At 35.1% G+C, this 20,732-nt stretch overlaps 1 protein-coding gene across 2 annotated transcripts in view; it reads left to right on the top strand.

Moving 5' to 3' along the window:
* The window catches only part of TTC7B (tetratricopeptide repeat domain 7B), a 120,252-nt gene that overhangs the window by 28,196 nt on the left and 71,324 nt on the right, over positions 1-20,732 (top strand). For both annotated transcript variants that reach the window (XM_014869878.2, XM_088167467.1), the window contains exons 4-8: positions 2,532-2,662; positions 3,628-3,749; positions 13,502-13,580; positions 15,610-15,782; positions 18,456-18,519. In XM_014869878.2, the coding sequence (XP_014725364.1) occupies positions 2,532-2,662; positions 3,628-3,749; positions 13,502-13,580; positions 15,610-15,782; positions 18,456-18,519 (569 nt within the window). The remainder of the gene's footprint in view (positions 1-2,531; positions 2,663-3,627; positions 3,750-13,501; positions 13,581-15,609; positions 15,783-18,455; positions 18,520-20,732) is intronic.

Here is a 20,732-nt window from a genome sequence, read left to right as displayed (position 1 = left end):
AGTCATTCGATGTATTTATTGCAATGCATTTATTGTATTCTTTAGTCACCTCTGAGTTTGAAGGTATTTGTGTAGGACACTGCAAACTTTCTATCCAGTAACAACCTTACATTTAGATCTTCTTTTGAGAGGGTCTCTTCAAACCTACTGTAGTACAAAGAGACATGACTTTTTTCTGTAGTTAAGCCTTGCTGCTTTGGGGTCTATTACTTATTTGGACTAAAATATTTCTTGGATGTTTGTGAGTTGATTGAAAAATTGAAAAAAAAGCAGATTAGTTGGTTACTCTAGACTATTCACAAATATAGTTAACATTTAGAGGTATGCTAGGTGAAAACTCTGACATGTCAGAAACACCCAGGGCCTATTGTACTCAGGTTTAGCGTGTTTTTAAGAGACAGACAAATTGTGTGTCTGCTGTGCTTTAGGAATACATAGTTGGTTTTTTTTAAAGTATATTGCATTTAGCTTTGTCATGAGCAGGAGTCTTAGTACTGGATTTTGTGTTAACTGGATGTGTAGCACATAAAGCTGTAAAATTCCTGTTGTTTGCACTGGTAAAAGGGTGCATTGGAGGGTAAAGGTGACCAACAAACCGTGATACAGACTTAAGGCATCCTCTCAAGCCAGAAATCTGGCTTGATTTTTTGAATATATATAAACTACACTTTTACAGGGATTGAAATTTAATAGATATTCTGAAATAATCTGGAGGCCACAGATATTTCACAGTTCTGAGTTTATCAATAAATAAACTCTAGGTTATGTATCTGTGTCTTCCCAAGTTGTTTTTTGAGGTTTTTTTGTAACTGTAATGAAACATACTATACAGACCATACAGTGTTGTTTGATGGAAATCCTTTGATAAACTGTTCTCCAAACTGTATTTGTACTACTTGACATTCTACAGACGTATGCCCGATATATAACTATGTGTTTTGTTGTTGTTTTTTGGTTTTAGTTTCTCCAGAATGGATTCTCAAAACTTTCAATGATGAATAGAGAATACAGTCATTTAAATTGTGCATTATACTAATGTGGGAGCAGTTGAAGGCACTTTAGGACTAGCATTTACTGCTGACAAGCTGGAAGAATGACCCGAAATAAATCTCTTAATGTGTGGAAAGTGCTACCTCAAATGCAATTAATTATTCAAATAAATATAAGATTAAATAAGAATAAATAATGCCTCGAAGCATATGAGCTGGTGGTCCTGTTGCAGGTCATAAATGGAAGATAATTTTTACTAATATGTAAGGGAAGGCACCAAAGTTAGCTGATTTTTAATACTTTTTTTTTAAGTACCCCTCATGATAACCAAGAAGTCTTTAATCTTCTCTGCTCAGTGCTGTTGAGGTCTCTGAGTGAAGCCATGTATCCTGTATTAGCACAGTGAGTCAAGGTGGAGGTAACCAGTTGGAGAGTGTCCATAGGAGATAAAAATGATTAGTTGTCAACGAAGCATGGGAAGAGAAATTGATGAGAATTGATGTTTTTGTTGCGAGCATGTCTCTCTCTCTAGATGAATCAAAGAATATTCTGAGGTGGAAGGGGCCTAGAAGGATCATGGAGTCCAGCTTGTACATGAATGGCACGTAGGGAGATCAAGCCCATGCCCTTGGCATTATTGGCACCATGCTCTAACAGGCAGAGTTTTGTGAAGGACAGGATAACCTCTCTGTGAGGATGAATCAAAGTAATTAATCTAGAGAGGGAGATCTAAGAACTAGGAGAAAATATTTTTTGTGAGAATAGTTGAGCTCTATAGAAATTTCTATATGAAGGCCAGGGCATCCCTATTGTCAGAAGCTTTTAAGACATCAGGGGTTGGTTGATTCCTACATCAGATAAATGGATTTATATTCTTGAAGTCCTTTCCAGCACTCTAATTATCTTGAAAATAACTGTAATAGAAGTGACTTGTGTAGGAGTTAGTATTGATTAGTAAGAGTTGTTGGATTTTTATTTGAGACAAGTGATGATTTTTTTTTTGCTTCAAAGCACCACTTAATGTATTTGTTGGATAAGTCCTGAGCAGAAAAGTCTTATGTGGTCTTGATGAGAGTCAACTACCTCTTCTAAATTTAAATGCAAAAATTACACTTCCTAACACATTGTTTATTTTAAAAGTATTTGTTTTTATAGATGCTTTTGTCTTGCACAGTGACTAGGTTAATATTACCTTGAGTGCCTTTCGTCAGTGTACCTTGGTTTCTATGATCATTCTGGAAAAGTGAAGACATAGTAATGTGAAACTGGTATAGAAAGACACTATATGTTTTTTATGGCAGATTGTCATAATGTCTTTTACATCAAAATTTCTTAAAAAAAACCTCCTTCTGGATTTATAATTATTAAGGGGGAGTAATTTCTATGTATGTATTTATTAATGTCTGTTTTAGGGGACCATACTTTCATTTCCTTTGTTTCTTCTCCTGACAAAGGGGCTTAACCTGGACTATGTTTTAGCTCTTGATATTATATGACATTAGTTTTTAATGCTTTCTTTGAATTTTTTTTTGCCTCCCAAGGTCTCTGTCTTGAGAAGCTGCCAATATCTTCCTCAGTGAGCAATGTCCATGTGGACCGTGAGCAAGAAATTGTTACGTGCTATGAGAAGGCTGGGGATATTGCTCTCCTGTACCTTCAGGAGATAGAAAGGGTAAGTGGGGGTGATTTTCTAAACTGAAGATTTAAAGATTGATATAAATGCCTTTTTAAAAGAAATTTGTGTTACTGTTAATTTCTAGGAGTTACACACTATTGCTTTTTATTTAGACTTTGAGGTGCATTTGAGCAAAATGCAATACACTTGGGGCTCTGTTCTTTGGCTTGTGAATGCTGTTAGAGTGAAGTGAGCTGGCAATATCCATCTGATCCTCTTTTTCAGACCCATTGCTTGCAAGCCTCAGGCCTGTCACTTGACAGCTGTCTTTGAAGGACTTCTAAGACACAGTTAGGGTCATGAAAAACAGAAGAAAGGGGAAAGAGAAGTGATGTGATGGGGGAAAAATAATTCACACTGTTGTTAAAACACATAGAGGTTTTTATGAGGGTTTTTGCTGTTTTATTGTTGTCTTGTAGTGGCTGGTAGACTGTGCACTGAAAGCTGATTACATTTTGACAGCATTTTTAATGCTGATGTTATACAATTATTACTAAATTGTTTTTTGGAAATCACTCTGGAGATAGCTCTTAATCTTCTTACTGCTCTCTTCAGTAGTCTTTTCTATCCTAACAGGAGTTTTAGATTTTTGAATACCATTATCTCCTGCTACTGAATAAGGTTGCAAATACGCTTTTTCATATTCTTCACTTTTGTATACCATTCTTCACAAAAATTTTGGAAAAACTATTATAAAATTTTGCTTAGCAGTATTTCTTCTTGATAAATAAATTATTTCTAAGGGTATAGCCAAAAGCAAAAAGGTTTATATTTGGGTGGTAATGGAGGTAAAGCTAGAAATGATCTACTAGCCACCACCTACAAATGGCAAAGATTTCTCCAACATTACATATTGGCTTCCATGTAAAAGTACACAAACCTTGATTTTAAGGTTTATTTTTGTTTCTTTGTTTGTTTTTTCCTTAATACAGTTTTTTCCCTATTTTCTTTTGTTCTCTTAGGTAATTAATGCCAACATACAAAACAGAAGCCCTAAGCCAGGGCCCACTGCACATGAACAAGAGCTTGGATTTTTCCTGGAAACAGGACTTCAAAGAGCACATGTTTTATATTTCAAGAATGGGTAAGATTTGAGTCTTCTTTTATCGTGTTTGCTTTTTAGTTTAGTTTTGTATTTGTGATTTAAGTGGGCATCATTTTTAGCAATTGTGGATTCTGTAACTGTGAGGTCTCTTTATTAATAAAGTAGTAACATTTTGATTAACATAGTAAAGCTGCCCATATTGTATTTATTTACATATTGGAAAATTGTTTACTCAAAGCATAGTAAGCAGAAAGCATTTTGTAGTTTTGCTTACTAAATGTAAGAACTTAAAGTACTTTAAGCTTTAACAATTTGAAATTTACTTTATTATCACTGTTAAAAAGTGATTGTCAACATATTGAAACGCTTGATTTTTATAATTTTGATTTTGTAATTTTTTTCCAAATCTCTTCAGTTATCACTTATTTTAACATTATGCTGCAGGATAAATGTGCATGAAGATCAACAGTATGTATACAAGTATACAGTCTTTATTGTACCTGCTCTGCAGATCCCTTTAGATTCTGCATGGGACTTCCTTTATAATTTATTTTAATAAGGCTTTGCTTAAAAGCCTAAAAATAAATTCAATTACCACACAGAACAAGAAAAAGAATACAACTCTCCATTTTTAAGATCTTTAAAACTCGGCACAAATGGGTTTTAAGTACATTTCTGACGTTTGTTGAAATCACGTAGTTTAAAAACTTGTTTCTGGAGCTTCTTATTTCATTAGGAAAATGTGATTTTATTGAAATACTGGAACTCTTGATAGGACTACTGTTTTGTACCAAAAATATTTCTTATTCTTTCAAATATATAAACTAGAGATGAAGGAAATCATGCAGTGTCTGTAAAGAGTTCGAGATTTTAATGTACTAAAGGTAGGGTACAAAAGGCAATCTGAGTTTTAAGCTGTTCAGGAATTTCAACCTGGAAATGATCACTACACTTTTGAAATCTCTTTCTTAAAGTATTGAAGTAGTGGTGCAATAATATGATCTGAGAGTTACACTTTAGTTCTGTTTTTATAATTTAATGCAGGAGGAATGGAATGTTCTGAAAGCTAATTTTTTTCATTTACCAGAGCTAAAAATAAGAGCTCTGTTTTCATGTCTGCACAAAAAATAAATAAAATACAGTTACTGAAAAAGTCCCAGTGGCCATCATGGTTAAGAATAAGCTAAGAATTCCACATTTTGAAGACTTTTGATTGAAGGCCAGGGATGGAAATGGTGCATTTAATCTGACATGTTTTGTGTAAAAGCAACCAGCAGTAGACATAGCAGATTGCAATTAATGAAGAAAACAAAAAGCAGCTGCACAAAAAAAATCGTGCAGTGGATTGTTAAGGAATATCCAGACAGGAGTGTTTTTCCTAGGCCATATCAGCTGGTCTGGTGTGAGCTTTGAAAGGTGATTTTATTCCATGTACATTTTAATTCTTCACAGTGAAATTGTTGGTGATCTTGTTAACTCCTACACAAGCGTTTTTATATTTTTTTTTTCAGTCTTTAGTACAGTGATCACTTGCAGTTTATAAGCTAATTACATATTATATATATAATTTTGAATTTCTTCTTCTGGTTCCGTTGGCCAGTGATACTTTTTTTGTGGTATGATATGAAGCAAGGTGTTAGTAAAAATAGCTCTGTGATAGTTATAATTTTACATATTCCTGCTGTTGCCTCCTTTAGTTTCCTTTCTTAATTCAGAGTTCTTTCAGTATTTCCTAGTATGGTCATTGTTCCAGGCTGCTTGTTATGTGGCTGCTTTTAGGAGCTGCTTTTTAGTTTTTTTCATTTTTTAACTTGGGTTTACCAGAACTGAAGAGATCTTCAAATATATACTTTTTCTAATAGGGATAAATTATAGCCTGCTTTTTAATAAATCTATTTTAAGGATGTTTTATTTCATTTTTAAATGTGTCATCCCTCCTGATGTTAGGTTTATAGAAAGTAGATTTGAGATCTTCTCAGTAAGCTTTACAACATACTTCAAGTTTGAGTGTAATCTAAAATCATTTCTGTATGTATGTGTCAGGTTCAAACCAGAAAAGAGAATAAGATAACTTTTATATGAGCTGGAAGATCATAATTTCAACAGTAACATAGGGAGTATTGCTGCCTACCCATAAAGTTGGTCGATCTACTTCAAATTTCCCTTTCATTTGTTAACTGTACAGAGATTTTCTTTTAAGTCAAGTAATCAAGATTTTGTAGAGGATTAAGTGATTATATTTCGGGTATGCATTATCTTGTATAAAAAACTAGGAAGTGCTTGAAACTTAACTTGGCCTTTCTGCTAAGTGGTGGTATTTTGAAAATACATGGAAATGCAATTAGCTTAAAAAAAAAAAGTGGAAATAGTCTGAACCAGAAAAGTGTTACTTTAGTGCTAATAAGACACAAAACTGAAATTAATGGTTTCTTCTGAAGCATACAGAATTTTATTAAAGAAACAAACTACATACCCATTTTTCACTTGGGAGACGAGAAACATTTCAGCTTGGAAATGTGTAACAAAGAAGTTGAGGAAGTTGTTCTAAAACTTAAAGTAGGGTTTGTGTTTTCTTAAAAAATGTTCTGAAATATGTAACTCTACATGCCTTCAGGCTGATTACATAACTTGTATAGTAATTGCTTTGTAATTTCATATTGAAGGAGTTCAAAGTCTTGATGTTTTTCCAAGAAAAGCTGTGAGCACAGGAACTTTGACATTGGTATTTAACATAGATATTTTGAAAGAATGCCCCTGAGAAAGGACAGCTGTTTAGGTACCCAGTATTTCTTCTAGTATTTGCTGTGTTGTGAGATTTACAAGTTAATTCTGTCTGATTTACGGGTTTTATTTTTGAGGTAGTAATGTTCACAAATATACTGGAAATGTATGCTCTTGAAGCAAAATGGCATTCTGGTTGAAGTCTAAAATCAGGAGGCCATCCTGTGAAAACCAGACTTAACTAGTTTTCAGAGCTATTTTTTGGCTTCTCCTTTTTTTAACACCCCTTCCAAGGATATTGCTCAGGATCCAGACTGCAGTTTGGTCTAGTCTCCATCATGGTTCACATACTCAGACAAAACCTGAGGATCCCAGAGATGATCTGTACTCCTCATGGGGCCATTAGCTGTGCTGGCACAGTCACAGTGAAGTGAGACATTCCTAGTCTCCTCTAGCAAGTTCTTTCTTTTAGAGTGGCTTCTTCTACATGGAAAATCAGCCCAGAAAAAAAAAAGGAATAATAAAAAAAAAAAATTCAACCAATTTTTCTAATTTTTTTCATGTAATTGAGATAATTGATTTATATTGACTTTAAATGTTTGACAAGCGCAACAAAAGCTCTCCTTAGAGTATGGGACTTATCTGTGTAGAATTTCTTTTTTCTGTTTTTCTCTTTTCACAATAGCATATAACAGAAATAGCATAAGAATATTGCTCTCTTTCTGGTAGCAGAGGAACAGTGGATGGGAAGCAGTCTGTAGGTGCTTCTGTTCCACATGTATATCCATACAGTGGTCACAGCTAGGGATTTTGCAGTGATGAAATCCATGAGAGAAGGATTTATGTAAATGCTTGACATAAATGCACATGAAGATCCTCTAAGATCAGTTCTCTACTGTATTAGAATGTAGTGCTAGATACCCATCACTCTGCACCTCTTGAGATCCTGTTGCACATCCTACATCAGTCTAAAACAAGTTGGTGTTTAAGTAAAGAATAGAAAGTAAGATGAAAACATTGAAATCCTACAAAGTATCACGTTTCTTTTGTGTAAAATATCACTGCTGTATTCTGGAAAGCAAACAAAATCACTTCTGTTGCCATTTTCAACACAGCTTTGTTCTCTATATACCTGCTTTCATTTTTGTGTTGTTAGGAAGCTAAGGCAAGAATATAGTCAAGATAGGAACAAAAATCATTTCCCTGTGATTTCTAGGAAAAATAAGTTTTCAAAGGATACTTTATTGTCTGTTATATCCGATGCTTTCCTCATCCTTGTTTCCAATACTGTTCCAAACCTGTTAGTTTTCATTGAAAAAACTTTATTTGAACATGAGAGGGAATTATTATTCCCTCAGATATTCAAGATAAAATCATCCATAATGAATGTTTTCTCTTTCAAACCTTACTGTATGTGTATTGCTCAGAATTGTGTCTTAACTTCAAGAGTTTAAAATAAGATTTCATTTTGAAGTTACAGATAGGAGACCTGTCAGTGCTACATGGAAGACTAAGGTGGATATAAACATGAAGGAATCGCTTTTATTCAAAATCTTATCAACTTTTGTAATGACTAGTTATACAAAGAATAGTGAAAGAGTAATGCTAGTATCTGAGTTGATGTTCAAGACTGATACTCTTAATAATATGTAGTTGGAATTCTGACTCCAGCTTTCTTTTTCCATGAAGATACTTAGCATCTTTTAGCCCATGTACTACATGTCTTGCTGACAGTGGCTGTTGATTTTATTTGCAAGCATCAGATTGAAGGTTTTGGTTTTATGTTGAGTTGTGGTGACTGGCAAACAAAATGGTCTTGGATCCTCAAATAGGGGAGTTAATATTTCATAAGCTTCCCCTGCTCCCTTCAAAATGTTTTTTTTTAGTGCTGTACTTAATGCTCTTGTTTTTCCACTGTACAGAGGAGTTACTATTGTCATTTTCCCCAGATCTACCCTCCTCCTTACCCTCCTAGTGTGCATTTTCCTTCTTTGCCTTTTGCTGGTTCAGGTGCTTTTTTGGTTGTTTTGTGGAGTTGTTTTGTTGTCAAAGAAATCATAGTTTTCTGTCATTCTGATGAGAAGAATTGATTCACTGGAAGGTATGATAATGACTGGTGTGGCTGTCAGAAAAGAGAGGCCCATGCAATTGACAGTAGGAAGATACCAAGAAGGAAGAATGGTGGAAAAAAGGAACAAAGACTAAGAGATGAGAATGGGGGTATGGGGAAGGATGAGATCTTCCTTTTCAGGTCGTGAACCATGAGGTGGACTAACTACCAGTGGAACTGCAGTCTAGGCAGCAAGTGTTTTCATTTTAAATGCATGAATGCCAGAATTGCTGCTTGATTGGGCTCTTTCAAATAGTTAGACTTGTGTAGCTCTGATGGCACACTGAAGATGTTTTATTTATAAGCTCAAACATCTGTTAAGAACTTTCAAACATCAAGCAAACAGGATCTTCTGTTGCAAATTTGAGATATGTGGGATTTCTCTTTCTGCATGTGGTAATAACGGATAAAATCAGAAGTATTCCCTGATAATTTTTTAAAGTAGACTTTAAAAGAAAAAAAATAGATTCTGGCAGCAAATTAGGGATTTTCTACATTTTATTCAGAAAATAATGCCCAGTATTAGTTAACGTTTTGTGAAAATTATGTAGTATTGTGAGTGTACTGAAAGTGTAAGTGTGAAAGGAAGAGAGCAAAAGCAGATCTGTCTGAAGTTGCAACTATGTTGCCTCTCGTAGACAGATATCCAAATGCTTACCAGGATGTTTTTTCTAATTGTGGATTAAGTTATACTTCTCCACCCTCTTAAACCTGATGGAAAACAGACACAGACATTAGTCACAACCATCCAAAGTGCCATCCATTGTGCAGAGTATGTAGTCTTGTCCATTTTGTCAGACCTTTAATAAAGTTATGGAAGCAAGCCATAGAATTGCAGTCCTTTGAAATGTTTTTGTAATTTCGTATTTGTAGGGGTATATAAAGCTATATGGCAAGTGGCATACCTTGGTATTAGGATGTTCTGTTACTGCTGAAGAATTAATCTCTTGATTTGTCACATTTCTTGCTTTTTGTTTATGTAGTAACTTCTTCTAATGTGAAATTGTTTCCGGTCTTAATACTGTGTAAATGACTCTTAATTGGCTAAAAGTAATTAGTTAGAGTGTATGGATTTTAATAGTTATATTTTCTTGTAAACATGTCAGTTATGCCGAAGTTACTGAAGTGTCACTGTTCTGATTGGCATGCATAATAAGAGTTTCACTTGCCCTTACTCCTTACCTTTAAAAAACTTCTTTTCTTTCCTATCATATTTGAATTTTTGGGAGAAAAACCCCAAACTTTAAAACTTGCAGTGTACCTATGAGTTTACGAACATTGCATTTCTTTATCTGTTTATAAATATAGACAGAAAGAGAGAAAAAGCATAAGAGAAGATGGAAGTAGCTCAATTCCAAAAACAACTTCTGTTTCATCACTTTGGTCCAGCCCTGTAGATTTCATTCTTATTGGTTTCTCTCCTTTTAAAAGATGAATATTTTTTAAATTGATATAGTAAGTCTCAGCAATGAAGTAATAGGGTAGTATAAGTAGCTCGGCCTATTCACCAGCATGGTTCTGGATGTGCTTTTCGCTTAAATGGGAGAAATATTGAAAATTTAGCCACCAAATTGCAGAGGAGGTGAGGTTTGGTATAGCTCAGTATGCAAAAATTTATTCTAATTAAATTTTAATCATTAAAAGGCAACAGTAGACTAAATATGTGGGGATTTTGATTGAGAAACATAAAGGAAATGCCTGACATATGAAGCCCTTCTCACTAATGGAGAAGATATTACCAAAAGATGCTGAGAAGATATTACCAGAAGATGCTTTAAGTACAGAGTAAATTAATGTTATCAACCTTTCTAAGGTTAATTTTAAAACATTAATTTTTTAGCCTGTTTTAAATTTATCATGATTAGATCTCACTAATTTTGTTACAAGGAGTAGTGTTTTGAGGTTTTTATTCTAATATCATTCAAACATAGACTGCTTCTTGTTGAGCAGTTTCTTTCATTCTTTTCTGCTTTTTGTGTGTGTTTCAAAATGAGGAAGATACAATTCAAAGGAGTTGATTTGAGCATGTTCTGACAGGAGGCAGTCATATAAACACACATGTATGTAACTGTCAGTGTCCATCTGTGGGCTGTCTTTGTCTTGTCTGAAATCACTGAAAACCTGTCAGTTCCAAATGAGTGTTAATGCACCTTAAAATTCCTTGCCCTGTGAGAGGAAGGGATCTCAAAGTCCTTTACAGACACTGTGGGACATTGCTGTCTAAGTTCATGTGCCCTTTTGCTCTAGCGTTCAGTCAGCAGTGAGAGCTGCTGACATGAAAGCACATGCTAGTGGAAAGCAGGTAAAAGCTGTGTGTGTCCCAGGCTGGGAAGGAAAACCTTGTGCCAGAATAGCCACCTCTCTTCTCAATGTTACCAACTGTTAACAAATACAGGAAATGTACTTTGCTAAAAGCAGTGTGGTGTGGACATCTACCATATTATTCATGGTATATTTTGCTTCATTTCTTGTCTCTAAAAGCATTTAACTGAATTTTAGGGTGATTTAGATTGTAGTTTTGAGGTCTGTTTTTAGTAAATTTCATGTAGAAAATGCTTGACAATTCTCTTTTGTGTTTGTGTTGCCGTGTGCAGTGGATTGCTGTTAAATGCTTTATGAAGCAAAAGCTAATTCTGTATTTTAACTTGTTCAATCTTACTGCTTTTTCCATGATTCAGTAGAACTTCAGTCACAAGTTTCAATCCCTTGCAGATGCTTTCAAAAGTGTAATGGGCAAGTAAAAGCAACCTGTCATGAAATGTTCAAGAGCTTGTGAAAGTTGCATGCATTTTCATAAAGTGTTTTGTTATTGTTCTTGTAACGCATCAAAAGATAAACTTCGGATGGAAAAAATCCCAATTCCTAAAATTTAATGAAGTTATTGTGATTTGAAGTTCTACTACATAGTATGTGTTTCATCTGCACTGGGAAAATAAAGTTTCAAGCTGACAAGTTCTTGCTCTTTTTCAACAGTTTTGCAGGGAGCATTTCGGTTTTTTGTCAAGTTTGATTTTTTTTGGTTGGGTTTGTGGGGTTTTTTTTGTTGTTGTTGTTTTGGTATTTATTTATTTTTTTTAGATCTTGTTATAAGGACACATTTGTGACTTTGCAATACAGTCTTTGAGAGAGAACTCCATTCATGAGAAATACCCACTTAGACCAGAAGACTTAAAGCTGGGATTCCAGTGGACTGGTTTTGGTTCTCTAAAATATTTGGAATGTGGTATTACTAAATGATATGTATATTGGCTTGAATGTATATTTGGTGCTGAATGTATCCAGCTTCAAATGAGTTTTGAGGTTTTCTTGAAATCTGAACTAATGACTTTCTGTCCTTCCTTAGTGTATGAAGTTGGTGTGATAGTCATCAGCTATTGAGGCTGTTTGAAATGTATAAATTAATATGATTTTTCATTCAGTTGTTTCCATGCAGATTTTTGCACAAGATTATTTTCTTTAGTATGTACTAGCTGGTCACTCTGTGGTCAAGCTCTACTGCAGCAAGTGGGCTTTTTACAAACAATTTTTATTTTTTGTCTGATTGGTGATTATTTCTTTTTAGCCAACTAATGGCATTCTTTGATGTAACTTTCAACTATTCATATTGGTTTTGTTACTTGGAAATGCTACTTCTTTTAAAATGAGCTTTTATATAAAAGTATATTAGAAGGTGAACTTGTTCTGATGAAAGATGATGTCTGTGCTAATGAAAGATGTGTGGAAACGAAAGTTTCTGAAAAATCCTGATAATCCTTTATTATGTGAAACAGAACAGAGATGAGTGCTGTCATGTAATCTGAAGAGTAAAATAAATTACTAGGTCTCTAGGTAAAGTGATAGGAGTTCAACAGTCCAATAGCAAGATCTCTTACATCAAACACTAGTTTCAGATATTCTGCAACTGAATTGAAGGAAAGTATCTGTATAAAAATGCTGGCTTTTTTTGAATTTGTACAGCGTTGTAGTTCAAAAGTCAGTATTTTAACATATTTTTAAATAAAGACAGCAGACTAAGGAAGGCAGTTTTAACATCTGATTTATAGTGCGGTGCAATAGTGCTTTAACCTACAGAAAGCTTACACAATATGCAATATTTCTTGTCTCTTTTGGCTCTGTCTCAGGTAAATGCTATGCAACTTGCACATAACATCACACCTTAGAGACAACATACGATGTAACAGCAATATGATTTAACACAAAATACACTTTTGATCAAATAATTTTGTTTTGTAGCTAAACTTGAAATAGTGAAATGGATGTGTCCTATCAGTTGAGTTCAAAAAGCTAACCCAGTCCTTCTCCAGTTCACTTTGAATCTCTGCAAAAGCTGTTTAGGCAGCAGATGTGAAAGAAGTATAGATGGGAATAGTTGGGTTGCAGAAGCCAAATGAAAAGCCAGTCAGAGTCAAGAACAGAACCCTGATGCTCCAGCCCTCTGGCCACACAGTGGGCCTTAATGTGTTTGTGCTCTTTCCCTTCTGAAAAGGAGCTCCAAATTTTATATTTTGTATTGCTTTCAGGGTTACAAGATTTACTCGTTTTTAATCTCCCTGTTTTAAGGTGTCAAGAGGCAGCTGAAATGGATTTTTTTTTCAAAGTTTATACTTGAAGCCTAATGTAATTGAAAACTGAAACTACTGTAACAATGAGAACAACTTGTTTTGTCTTTTTTCTTTTTGAGGTGGTTGCTTCTTACCTTTTTCCTTGCTTTCCCTTGAAATATCTAATGATCATTAAAATGTTTCTTTTTTCAATAAACTGTCAGGGAATGTTGTTATAGTAATCAGTGGTGAGATTCCCAGATGAATATATATCTCTATCTCTAAATATCTATCTCACAGAAAGGCAGTGAGGCTATGAAAGGAAAAGTAGCATGAATTTTAACAACTTTATTGAGTAATATTTTAAGGTGTTACTTCATCCAAGTTGGAATACTGTCAAATTCTATGTTTATATACAGGAACTTGACAAGAGGAGTTGGTAGATTTAGAGAGTTACTAAGAGCTGTTGAAACAAGAACTACACAAAACCTGCGAATGGTAAGTTACATTAAATCACTTCCCTATTGTAGCATCTGAATTTCAGTAGGCAAGGAAAGCATAAATATAGTGGATGAGTTAGAGACAAATAGTTGAATATGTAACATATTGTTAAAGACCTGTTATCCAACAGTTTATAAGTGTTACATTTCCTGACTTAAGTGAATGATTAAAGTGAGGAGTGTTTGGTACACAGTCTCCCTCCTATTCCTTTTTCTTGTTTGTGCTTATAGTTAGAACCTGACTGGTCTCCAATTGATCATACTGTCAACCTTAAATATAATTGCCCTATTTATGAGTCAATGTAGTTTCCTGTTTTTGTAAGGTAGTGGGGGTGAGAACAGAGTGCATGGTTTTTGTGTGGTTTCTATTAATTTGAAGGCTATCAAGTTATAAAGCCTCTTAAAGGAAAACCATAAAAGCAAAATAATGAAGACTTGTTACTTATGTTGTCAGAAGATTGAATTTTTTATATAATAAAATTAGAGGCTTATATCTTTTACTGTCATGTAATTATTTTCAAAAATATCCTAGATTTGCTTCCTAATACTGGGCCTTTATAACTTCCAAACTGTAATAAGGAAGATAAGTGATTTCTTAATTCATTCCATAACTGATTTCTAGTAAATATATTGCAATTAGTTAATAATAGACTTTCAGTGGAGAGGGATAATATTGCAAATTTTAATAGAAAAGATGAAGGGCTTCTTATGGTATAGGAGTTAAGGTAGAAGATGCAGATCATGTGGTGCTTTCTGTGCCTTAAACACTGCACATCTGTTTCTGGGAAACATTGCTGGGAAATACTGATGCCAATTCTGATGCAAGTTTAGATCTTGCCTTCTTTCTACTGCCCTGGTAGAAAATCTTTGTGTTTTCATCATTGTGATACGTAGTCATGCAGGGTCTATGTGTGTGTGTGAAACCTTAATGAGGAGATTAACCTGATAGTTATGGATTATAGGATGGCTTAAAAGCTTTAAATTAGTATTATTTAATTGAATAATATTTATGTAAGTATTTCTAGAGTTAAATATTTGGTGACTATAATAGTTGGTCAAAATAAACCTTTTTGTGCTGATTTTCAACCTTGTTTCACTCTTGCTGTGCTTTAACAGTAGCTAACACCAGCACTTCCAAGTAGGAGTTGTCAGAAGCCCCGTTCAGCCATAACTGTCTGTGGTGGGTTGACCTTGTCTGGCTGCCAGATGCTCACCCAGCTGCCCTCAAACTCCCCTTCCTTAACACATGGGGAGGAAATAAGCTAGAAAAGGTCTGAGACAGGTCTGGGATAAAGGCAGGGAGTTTGCTTACCACTTACCATCACAGGCAGAACAGGCTCTTCTTGGGGGAAATTAAGTTAATTTACTGTCACTTAAAAGAGAGTGGGATGGTGAGAAACAAACTGAAACACCTTCCTTCCACCCCCTTTTCTCAGGTTCAACTTCAGTCTTTGACTTCTGACTCTTCTACCTCCTCTCCCTACCCTCCCATTCCCTGAGTGGTGCATGAGGGGTGGAGGGTTGTGGTGAGTTCCTCTCTGCTGCTCCTTACTCCTCACACTTTTCTCCTGCTTCAGCATGGAGTCCCTCCATTGGGCTGCAGTTCCTTCAGGGAATATCACCCTGTTTTTCACCATGGTTCTCTTTGCAGGCTGCAGTTTGTACAACTGCTCCACTGTGGTCTCTCCCATGCAAACAGCTGCTCTAGGTCTAGAGAGGCAGTAGAGGTTATTGAGCATCTTAGGTTATTGATTGTCTTAGGAGCAGCAGCTGGGTTGTTTATACTTCAGAAGTATCTGGATTTAACTGATAAAATTGAAAAATTGTTTGTTATTGCTGTTATTTTTCTTTGTGTTTAGAGAATTGTACTTTTACCTTTTAAATAGCATTGTGCCTGGTTTTTTTGGATGTTGTAGAATAAAAAAATACATTCTATATAAGTAGTCTTCATAAGAAAAAAAATTGAGCATTTTTAAGAGTTTGTATCCTGCTTTTCTAGGGAAAATATTTATCTTTTGCTTTTACAGACGATAGCAAGGCAACTTGCAGAAATTTTGTTACGAGGTATGTGTGAACAGAGTTACTGGAATCCACTGGAAGATCCTCCTCACCAATCACCCCTTGATGATCCACTTCGAAAAGGTTCAAATACTAAGAATTATGCACTCAGTAGAAGACCACGGGTATACACTGGAGAAAAGTATGGCTGACTTTATACTTCTTTTATTTCTATAATTAGAGTTGTTACCCAGTTATTATCTCATGGTGAATTCTAGAGTAGCTATGGTATGTTTTTTGCTTCTTGAAAATGTAACTCTTTTTTTCCAAACTAATTACCATTAGGGTTAGTATTAAATATAGATAACTATTTCCTTGAATTTGAAATTTTTCTTAGAAGTTAATATCTTGATTATAGAAGTAGCCCTACTTACATAATAGAGGGATGTTTTGTTTTAGTGTTCACAGTATCTTTATATTGTAACATAAATGCCTGCAATATGACACCATCTGAGCTGTTTAGCTGTATTTGTTGCAGAGTTCCATTAATGAATCTTTTACACAGCAGCAAGCCCACATAATTATGGTGCCTTTGCTATTATTAAGTAGAATGGCTACTTTATCTTCAAAGACTTTTAGAAATTCTCCTTCCTGCATCCAGAATAGTTGTAGCAGATTTCTCAGGCTCAATTTTTCAAACTTATGTTCTCCATTCTCAACTCATCCTATGTAGCAACATGCTTCCTGCACAAGTGGGGCTTTGTTTAGTTTTCTTGTCCTTGGCACGTGCAGGTGAGGAGTTCCACAATTTCACCAGAGCATATAATTAAGTCCTTTCATCATGTCAGACCAGTTAATACCATACTACATAAAATATGTCCAGCCAAGTATCTCATCTCCAGCAGTGGCTGAAAGCAAGTGTCAAAGACAATGATATCTAGGAAATTTCTTCCTAGGCATTCTTCTGACCACCAACTCTGAGTTTGCAACGCACTTTTTTATTCTAAATATGTTGCCTTACATTAGATAACTGCATTGTGTTCTTATGAGGATTATGGGTGTAATTTGGCTAATAGCATTTATGATTTTTTAGATCTCTGTGTTATTGCCTCTTCAATTTTCTTTAACCGGTTCTTTAACTCAGCATAACTTTCATGGTTTGCCTTTGGTTGATAGCCATTTCATGCTTTCAGTTGCCTTTTTTGCCCTGTTACACTGAAATTACTTTATTCATGTGCCTGCAACTATCAGGAGAAACTTAACTGAGCTTTTTGCTTAGACCGGTCAAAGAAATTTCTCACGAATTTCTGCAGAGATCTTGTTTGAGACAAGCATCAACATATCTACAAAAATATGTTTGAAATTGCAAGAGGAAATCATGTTTGCTTTTGTTTTGATAAGTGACTTTTTAGTATTTCTCTTGGGGGCAGCATCCCTTCTTTCTCTGAGAAAGTAATTTCTCCAGCAGCTCTTTCCAGTCATTATTCTGCTTTCTGGGTGCCATTGTCAGTTGGTCAGGTTAAATCTTCTTCCAAGTTGTTAAATTCTGCATAAAGGAGTGGATTGTTAAATAAGGAGCACTCTGATGCTTCCTCATCACTCCTCATTCCTTATCGTGGGTGGTTCTTATTCATGACTAACTGTGTTTTGAAATTTCTTTGTTATGTAATAATAAAAATGTATTCTAAGATTTAGAATACTCTTAAAAATCTGCTAAGCAGTTGCATTGATTAAAAAATAAAAATACAACAACAGAACAGCTGCCCTGGGGTCTTAGCTGTTGTATATTACCACAATACGTTCACAATGTTGCTTTCAAACTGCCTGGAATTCAGATGTCTTTTAGTTTCTATTTTCTTTCAGGCATTTAATTACTGCTTATATTTTCTAGTGCTTTAAAACAGCCTGGAAATATATTTTAATGTCAGACAAGTTTTGTTTCTTGTCTATAATGTATTGTAGTTTAAACACCCTTGTGACCATAGGAATTGATTATTAACAACAACAGATTATTTTCTACATTTAAATAGGTAATTGTGGAACTAATGGAATTAATAGGAAATAGTACTTATGCTAATTCAGAAATAGTTTCGAGGAAGAAATCTGAAGAGATAAAACATAGTCATGGATTTGGTGGATTTTTTTGTGTGTATGAGAATGGATAAATGAATTCCTGCCAGTAACCTGTTGTCTCTCCACCAGCATAGAAGTGTTCAGAAAGCATCCAGTATTCAGAGAAAGCTGTAAAGTCTGGAAACTATGCAACCCTGTGCAACCCTTCAGCATTAAGTTAGAAGGAAATGCAGTTCATTACAAGCAAATAATTCTACTATTTGGAACTAAGAGTGGTTATGGCAAATGGGTGGAGATTGTCATGGATCTATTTAAAAATATTCATAGCTATTGAATGCATCATCAAAAAATTTTCAAGCATATCTCATGAAAGACTGATAGAAGTATTTCTCTATATATTGCCTAAAATACAAAAGTTCTCCTGTTCTTGTGTGAGAGTTTCCTCTTGCCAGCACTTGAATTAGTGATGTAGATTCAGCTCAGACAGTGAAATAGGCTAGTTAAACTATGGGTTTAGTGTTTACAGTTGTCAAATTATGTTCAATTTTGGGATATTTGAGTTCAGCTCTGACAGCTGTGGTAGTTCTGTTCTTTTATTGTGTTCAGCCAACTTTTCTGAAATGCAAATATAGAGCATTGCAAAGAAATGCATTTTAACCAATTGATTTTTCTATGCAAGTTACTTTCTGTTTTCTTTTTTGGACATTTTCCAGTTTTTACAGTGCTTTTAATAAATATGTGTGTGAACAACTCATAAAAGCAATGTGTTCTGCTTAAGTAATTAAATTCTCATTGTTAACAGCATCTTCTGTCCTCAAGAAAATACAGAAGAAGCCTTACTGTTGCTGCTTATTAGTGAATCTATGGTAGGTAAAATAGAGTGAATGTGCATTTGCTGTATGTGTGTGCCTTCCTTGTTTTGTTTTTCTTCCCCCTTTTTTCTTTTTTTTGAAATTAAAATAGGATTTTTTTTCCCCATACCTTTGTCTTGTCCTTCATTTTCTGTTAGGAAAGCAGGCAGTTATTTCTGAAACTCAAATTTTTGTTCCTCTGAGCCAGCAAGATGAGGTCTGCAAGTGTTAAGGAGCTTTTCTCCCTTGGACTGGCTGTACCTAACCTTCTTCCAGCCATAGGCAGGTAAATAAGCCAAGTCCTTCATTTGGCATCACTTACCAGTATGAACCACCAGTTGGTTGCTATTCAGACAGACACTAAATCTAAGTTATTTTTGTTGTAAAAAGCAAATAAAAAACTACTAGAAGAGCATAATAAACATCGCCAAAAAGTACTTTCCATTGTGCATTAAACTTCAGTTACTCACATTTGTAAATGATTTTTGATGATACTGACATTCTGTCTTTGCTACTGGATTATTTTTTAAAAATGTCTCCATTTCCTCAATAAATTATTCCTTTCAATGGTCTGCTTGTGCCCTTTATCAGCCTTCCATATTTTCTGCTAGTCATCAATCAACTACGATGTACTGACATTCTCATACCGTGTCAGTTTTATGTTCTCAGATAAAATGAAATGCCGGAGCTTTCACTATTTTTTTTAACTGGAGGGATGAAACTTCTACAGTCTCAGGCATCCTGCAGTTTGTCTCACTGCATATCAATGAGATGTAGTCTTTTAAGTTCTACAGGTGATTCAGATGCTTGCATGTTTTGGCATAATTTCTGTTTTGCTACAGTCAAAATAGGATCAGAACATTTTAGTGAACATTGTCTTATTTTAACTGTTTTAAAGTGGCAGATATTTACATTGCAGTGCTAACTGCTTTCCTCATTCCTAGTGATCTGCCTTGCAATATTCATGATAGAATCTAGAAATTCTGTCTAGATTCTGAATCTTATAATACAGAAAAATCGTCTGAGCAAGCATTTCCACATAACATATGGCGATTTTGCTGCACTGTATGCTTACCACTGAGAGATGCTGCCTGTGTCTCTGTAATGTGCCTGAGCAGCAGTGAAGATGTAGAGAATTCTCATGTGAACTATGGTCTTGGTGTGAAATGAAAGAAGTCCCAGTTCTGCAAGATCTGACTACTGATTGCTGTGTTTGCATGTTCCTTAATATCATCATTAAGAAGCCAAAAAACAAATTAAAAGTACTGCCTTGTTAAGTGTCATTTCAGGTTACTTACAGCTTTTCCTTTGTGAATTAGATCTGCCTAATTATATCAAATGCTGTCACCGCAGAGCATATACCTTTAGCAAGCTTTCAATTTTTTTTTTTTTCACAGTAATTATTGCAGATTATTTCAGGCAAAAGAGTTTGTTTCGGGGGAGTATAAAATCTTTGACAGGATTAATTTACTTTGGCTAAGTCAATTGTTCAAATTAGTTTTGGGGGGGGGGAAGGGCAAGATTGAGCATAAAAATATTCATGATTATAAACTTACCTGTCTGAGAGTTGAGACCTGCTATTTCAGCTTCAGTGTGTGTTAACTTTCTAGCTGGAGTAGTTGTGAAGTTGTATGTGATTTATGATTCTGAAACCAGTATTTGGGAAAGAAATAACACTTAGAGAAGACTGAGTAACAGTTAGTGTTTTAATATGTTATTGTGTTATTAAAGTACTATGATCCCTTGCTTTCATTGTCTGTGAATTAGAAGAAAACACCCCAATCAAGGCCAGGTTGGAAAGGGCTCTGAGCAATCTGGTCTGGTGGAAAGTGTCCCCACCCATGACAGGATGATCTTTGAAAGGTCCCTTCCAACCTAAACCATCCTGTGTGGTTCTATGATCTGACATCCTCATGTTACACTGCATGTATGTGTTGCTGCATGTCAGCTGGGTTGTGGTAACAGAATGACAGAACGATTATGCTTGGAAGGGACTTCTGGAGGTCAGTTTGTGTGGCACCCATGCTCACACAGGGCCATCTGGAGTAGGCTACATCTCTGTCCAGGTGTCTTCTGTGTGCTTCCAAGGAGAGATTCCACAGCCTCCTTGGGCAGCCTGTCCCACTGCTCATTAACTCTTGCAGCAAAAAAAAGGTTCCTGATCCTTAGAGGGCACCTTCAGTGTTTCAGTTCATGCCCATTGCCTCTAGTCCTGTCACTGGACACCA

The sequence above is a fragment of the Sturnus vulgaris genome, chromosome 6, assembly GCF_052056855.1.
Source record: "Sturnus vulgaris isolate bStuVul1 chromosome 6, bStuVul1.hap1, whole genome shotgun sequence".
Classification (NCBI taxonomy): Eukaryota; Metazoa; Chordata; class Aves; order Passeriformes; family Sturnidae; genus Sturnus; species Sturnus vulgaris.
The sequence above is the reverse complement of the archived record's forward strand: the minus strand, read 5'-3'. Positions and strand labels throughout refer to the sequence as shown.